Genomic DNA, 3,701 nt, shown 5'->3' on the forward strand with positions numbered 1-3,701 from the left:
ATGATTTAACTATGGGAAGATGGGGAGGTGTTTCGTGCCATAATATTATTCTAACATATATTTCTAATACATAAATGACAGCAAGAAGGCTTCAAGAAAATTATCATTTCTGTGTCCAAGCATACCTTCAAGAAAAGGGTATTCGGTATTTTAATAAATATGTTCTACAACATAAGAATGAGGTATTTTCAATAAAAGATTGGCATTATGCTGATGTTGATAAACCGACAACTTTAGATTTAATTAGAATGTTAAATAATGAAAAAATTATAAGGTTAAGAAAAGGTAAGGCTCTTTTAGAAATTCAAAAGAAATTTTATTGGTTTCCTGTTGTAAAAAAAATTATTTTGGATACAGGAATAACAAGAAATCCTGATGAATATATGTATAATATTCTATGGGGTGTAAACGATTCAAGTATAGTAAGGGATGAGGAAGGAGTTGAAGAAGAGAGGGAAGAGGAGGAAAAGGAGAAGGAGGAGAGAGAGAAGGAGGAAAGAGAGAATAGAGAGAGGGAGGAAAGAGAGAAGAGAGAGAGGGAGGAAAAAGAGAAGAGAGAGAGGGAGGAAAGAGAGAGAATAAATAAATATCAAAATATGGAAACCAGTGAGATTCAAAAAAGAATAGAGGTATTAAAGAAAATAACTCATCCCACCAGGAAGGAATACAAAGAATTAACAAGTCTATTTGCAATACTTTCAACAAAACTATTAGCATCGTCAAGCTATTCATTTTAATTCAAGTTTTTTCTTAAATAAATGGAGGAGAGAGTGAAGGCATTTCTAAGGATTCTTTATGTTTTAAAAATTAAGATTCAAATGTGCATGTTGGAAACTAAAAAGGTTTTTGCACTCTGCAGAAATTTTTCTCATAAATAAATGAGTTATTGTCTCAAATGTAAAAAGAAAACTAATACTAAAAATATTTCATATATTAAAAGTAAAAATAACAGGGTTATACAAAAAGGTATATGTTCGGTGTGTGGTTCAAAAAAATCAATTTATCTCCAAACACAAACTCGGAGGAGATATACAAAAGTTTTTATCAGGAAGTAAATTTACAACTACTGGAATACCAGGGGAATTACATCTTCCAGGGTATTCTTTCTGTGGTCCAGGCACAAACTTGGATAAAAGATTAGATGAGGCAGACAATCCTAAATCCTGGAGTAAACCAATCAATAGAGTTGATGAAGTGTGCATGAGACACGATATTGATTATGGGAATACCACAACGTTGGAAGAAAAGCATGAAGCCGATAGAGAAATGTTGTATAATTTGTCTCTGATACAAAATCCAACCTTGAGAGAAAAAGTTGATAGGTTCATCGTGAAGAAGATGATTAGTGCTAAATTGAAACTTGGACTTGGAAATTCAAAAAACTTATAGGCTCTAATGATGCCATTAAGACTGAAGAGCAATTAGCTGATGAATTACATAAACCAATATTCACAAAGTTTCAGAGAAGGAAAGTTTATTCCAAGGAAGTTGATTATATCTGGTCTGCTGATTTGATTGAACTCAATAATGATAAGGGGTACAAGTATGCTTTAACCGTTATTGATTTGAGGAGTAGATATGCGTGGGTTGTCCCTTTAAAAAACAAAACAGGTAATACTCTTATGTTAGCTTTTCAACAGATATTTAATAAAAGTAAGAGAAAACCTAAGAAATTGTGGACTGATGAGGGTAGAGAGTTTTATAACAAGACATTTATGAATTTTCTAAAAAATAACAGTATTACATTATACAGTACCTTTAATGAAGGGAAGGCAATTGTTGTTGAACGTTTTAATCGTACCTTAAAAGAGAGACTATATAAAAAATTCACACAACTCGGTTCACAACAATGGTTATCTTTTATTCAGGATATTGTGGATAAGTATAATGACACGATTCACACGTCAACGAATATGAAGCCATCAGAAACATTTACAAAATTAAAATATGAAAAAGAGATTAATGTCAGAAAACCTAAGTTCAAAGTTGGTGATATCGTAAGAATATATAGGTGGAAATCTCATTTTGAAAAGGGTTTTACTGAACGATGGACGAAAGAACTTTTTAAAATTGTTGATGTAATAGATACAGTTCCTTGGACTTATAAAATATATGATTTGGAAGGGGAAGAGATTTTAGGTTCATTTTATTCACAGGAATTACAAAAGACAAAACTAAGCAGATAATACACCTTTGTGGACACTCGAGGGTCAAGTCCGAGGTGTATAACAGTATATAATGTGTGTCAAGGGGTGGACGTTCTTACATCTGTGAACCCCAAACACAGAATCCTCAACTGAATAGTCAAGGCTTAACTTTTGTTTGTGTGTGTGTGTGTGTGTGCAATGGGAGCAATAGGTTGGCGCTTCACTCCCTCCTACTATACACCGTTGTGGACACTTGAGGGCCAAGTCCGAGGTGTATAACAGTATATAATGTGTGTCAAGGGGGACGTTCTTAGATCTGTGAACCCCAAACACAGAATCCTCAACTGAATAGTCAAGGCTTAACTTTTGTTTGTTGATGTGTATGTGTGTGTGTGTCCCAACCCTCACATTCAAAATCTCAACCCCAACCCTCACATTCAAAATCTCAACCCCAACTCAATCCTCACCCAACACAGTCTTTTTCAAAATGAGATTTCCACCTATATATATATATTTTTACGTTTTTTTTCTTCTTCCAATTCTGTCTTTTAAGGCTTTCAGGTTTGATGACGTAAAAGGGGGAGTAAGCCTGCACTTTCTTCCCAGAACTTTCTTGATCTTGCTCCCATCAAGCACCATCCGACAAAGAACTACATCGATAGGTTTAGATCCCAAAGAGTGATAGCAACTCCAAAAGTCTCCAAAATATAAATAAATAAAATAATAATAATAATAAATAAATAAATAAATAAATAAAAGCCCCCAAAAAAGTTTCAAGTGTCCAACATAAACCCAACTTTCCAAGTCTTCAAGGTATAACCACATTCCCGTTGAGTTTCCAAGATATGTATCACATTGTGAGTTATCAATCCAGAACCCACATTTCAAGTATTCAAAGTAAAACCAACTTACAAAGTCTCTTAAGGATAACTCATTTACTGATTTTTTCAAAATTTGTGAGTCTCCAAGGTAGGACCCATATTTAGAACCATCTTGGCAGAACCCTTTTCCTGAGTCTCCAAGGTAGTTATTTAAACCATCAAGGCAGAACTCATTTACTGATTTTTTCAAAATTTGAGAGTCTCCAAGGTAGGCCCCATATTTAGAACCATCTTGGCAGAACCCTTTTCCTGAGTCTCCAAGGTAGTTATTTAAACCATCAAGGCAGAACTCATTTACTGATTTTTTCAAAATTTGTGAGTCTCCAAGGTAAAACTTGTATTCTGGCTCATCAAGGTATAACTTGTTCAGTGGGTATTGTCTTGATAACTCACAATGAGTACTATTGCTGTAAAACTCTTTTTCAGGATTTTGCTGGTCTCCAAGGTATAACTCTTTGGTTGGGTCATCAAGGACGAACTCGTTCTGTGGGTCTTGGTCGCTCATAAGGTCTTCAACCAAGCCAACAATTTCGCCCCAAGTTGTAGCAAAAGCAGTATTTTCATTTCGTATTTCAAACACAATTTCCTGTGAGAGAAAATAATAATGTATTAATTAAGTTATTTAATTATTAAATGAGTATGCTTCAATCAAAGTTTGAAAATAGGAAAATAA

General features: G+C 34.0%; 1 protein-coding gene across 1 annotated transcript in view; it reads right to left on the bottom strand.

Moving 5' to 3' along the window:
• Positions 1–2,663: 2,663 nt before the first annotated feature.
• LOC147006949 (uncharacterized) overlaps positions 2,664–3,701 on the bottom strand; it is a 2,322-nt gene continuing 1,284 nt past the window's right edge. Inside the window, exon 3 of the mRNA XM_085867719.1 lies at positions 2,664–3,614. Coding sequence (XP_085723845.1) covers positions 2,664–3,614 — 951 coding nt within the window. The remainder of the gene's footprint in view (positions 3,615–3,701) is intronic.

Source organism: Eptatretus burgeri, unplaced genomic scaffold, assembly GCF_056783735.1.
Source record: "Eptatretus burgeri isolate ZD-2024b unplaced genomic scaffold, Ebu_testis_v1 Ebu_testis_scaffold_991, whole genome shotgun sequence".
NCBI lineage: Eukaryota > Metazoa > Chordata > Myxini > Myxiniformes > Myxinidae > Eptatretus > Eptatretus burgeri.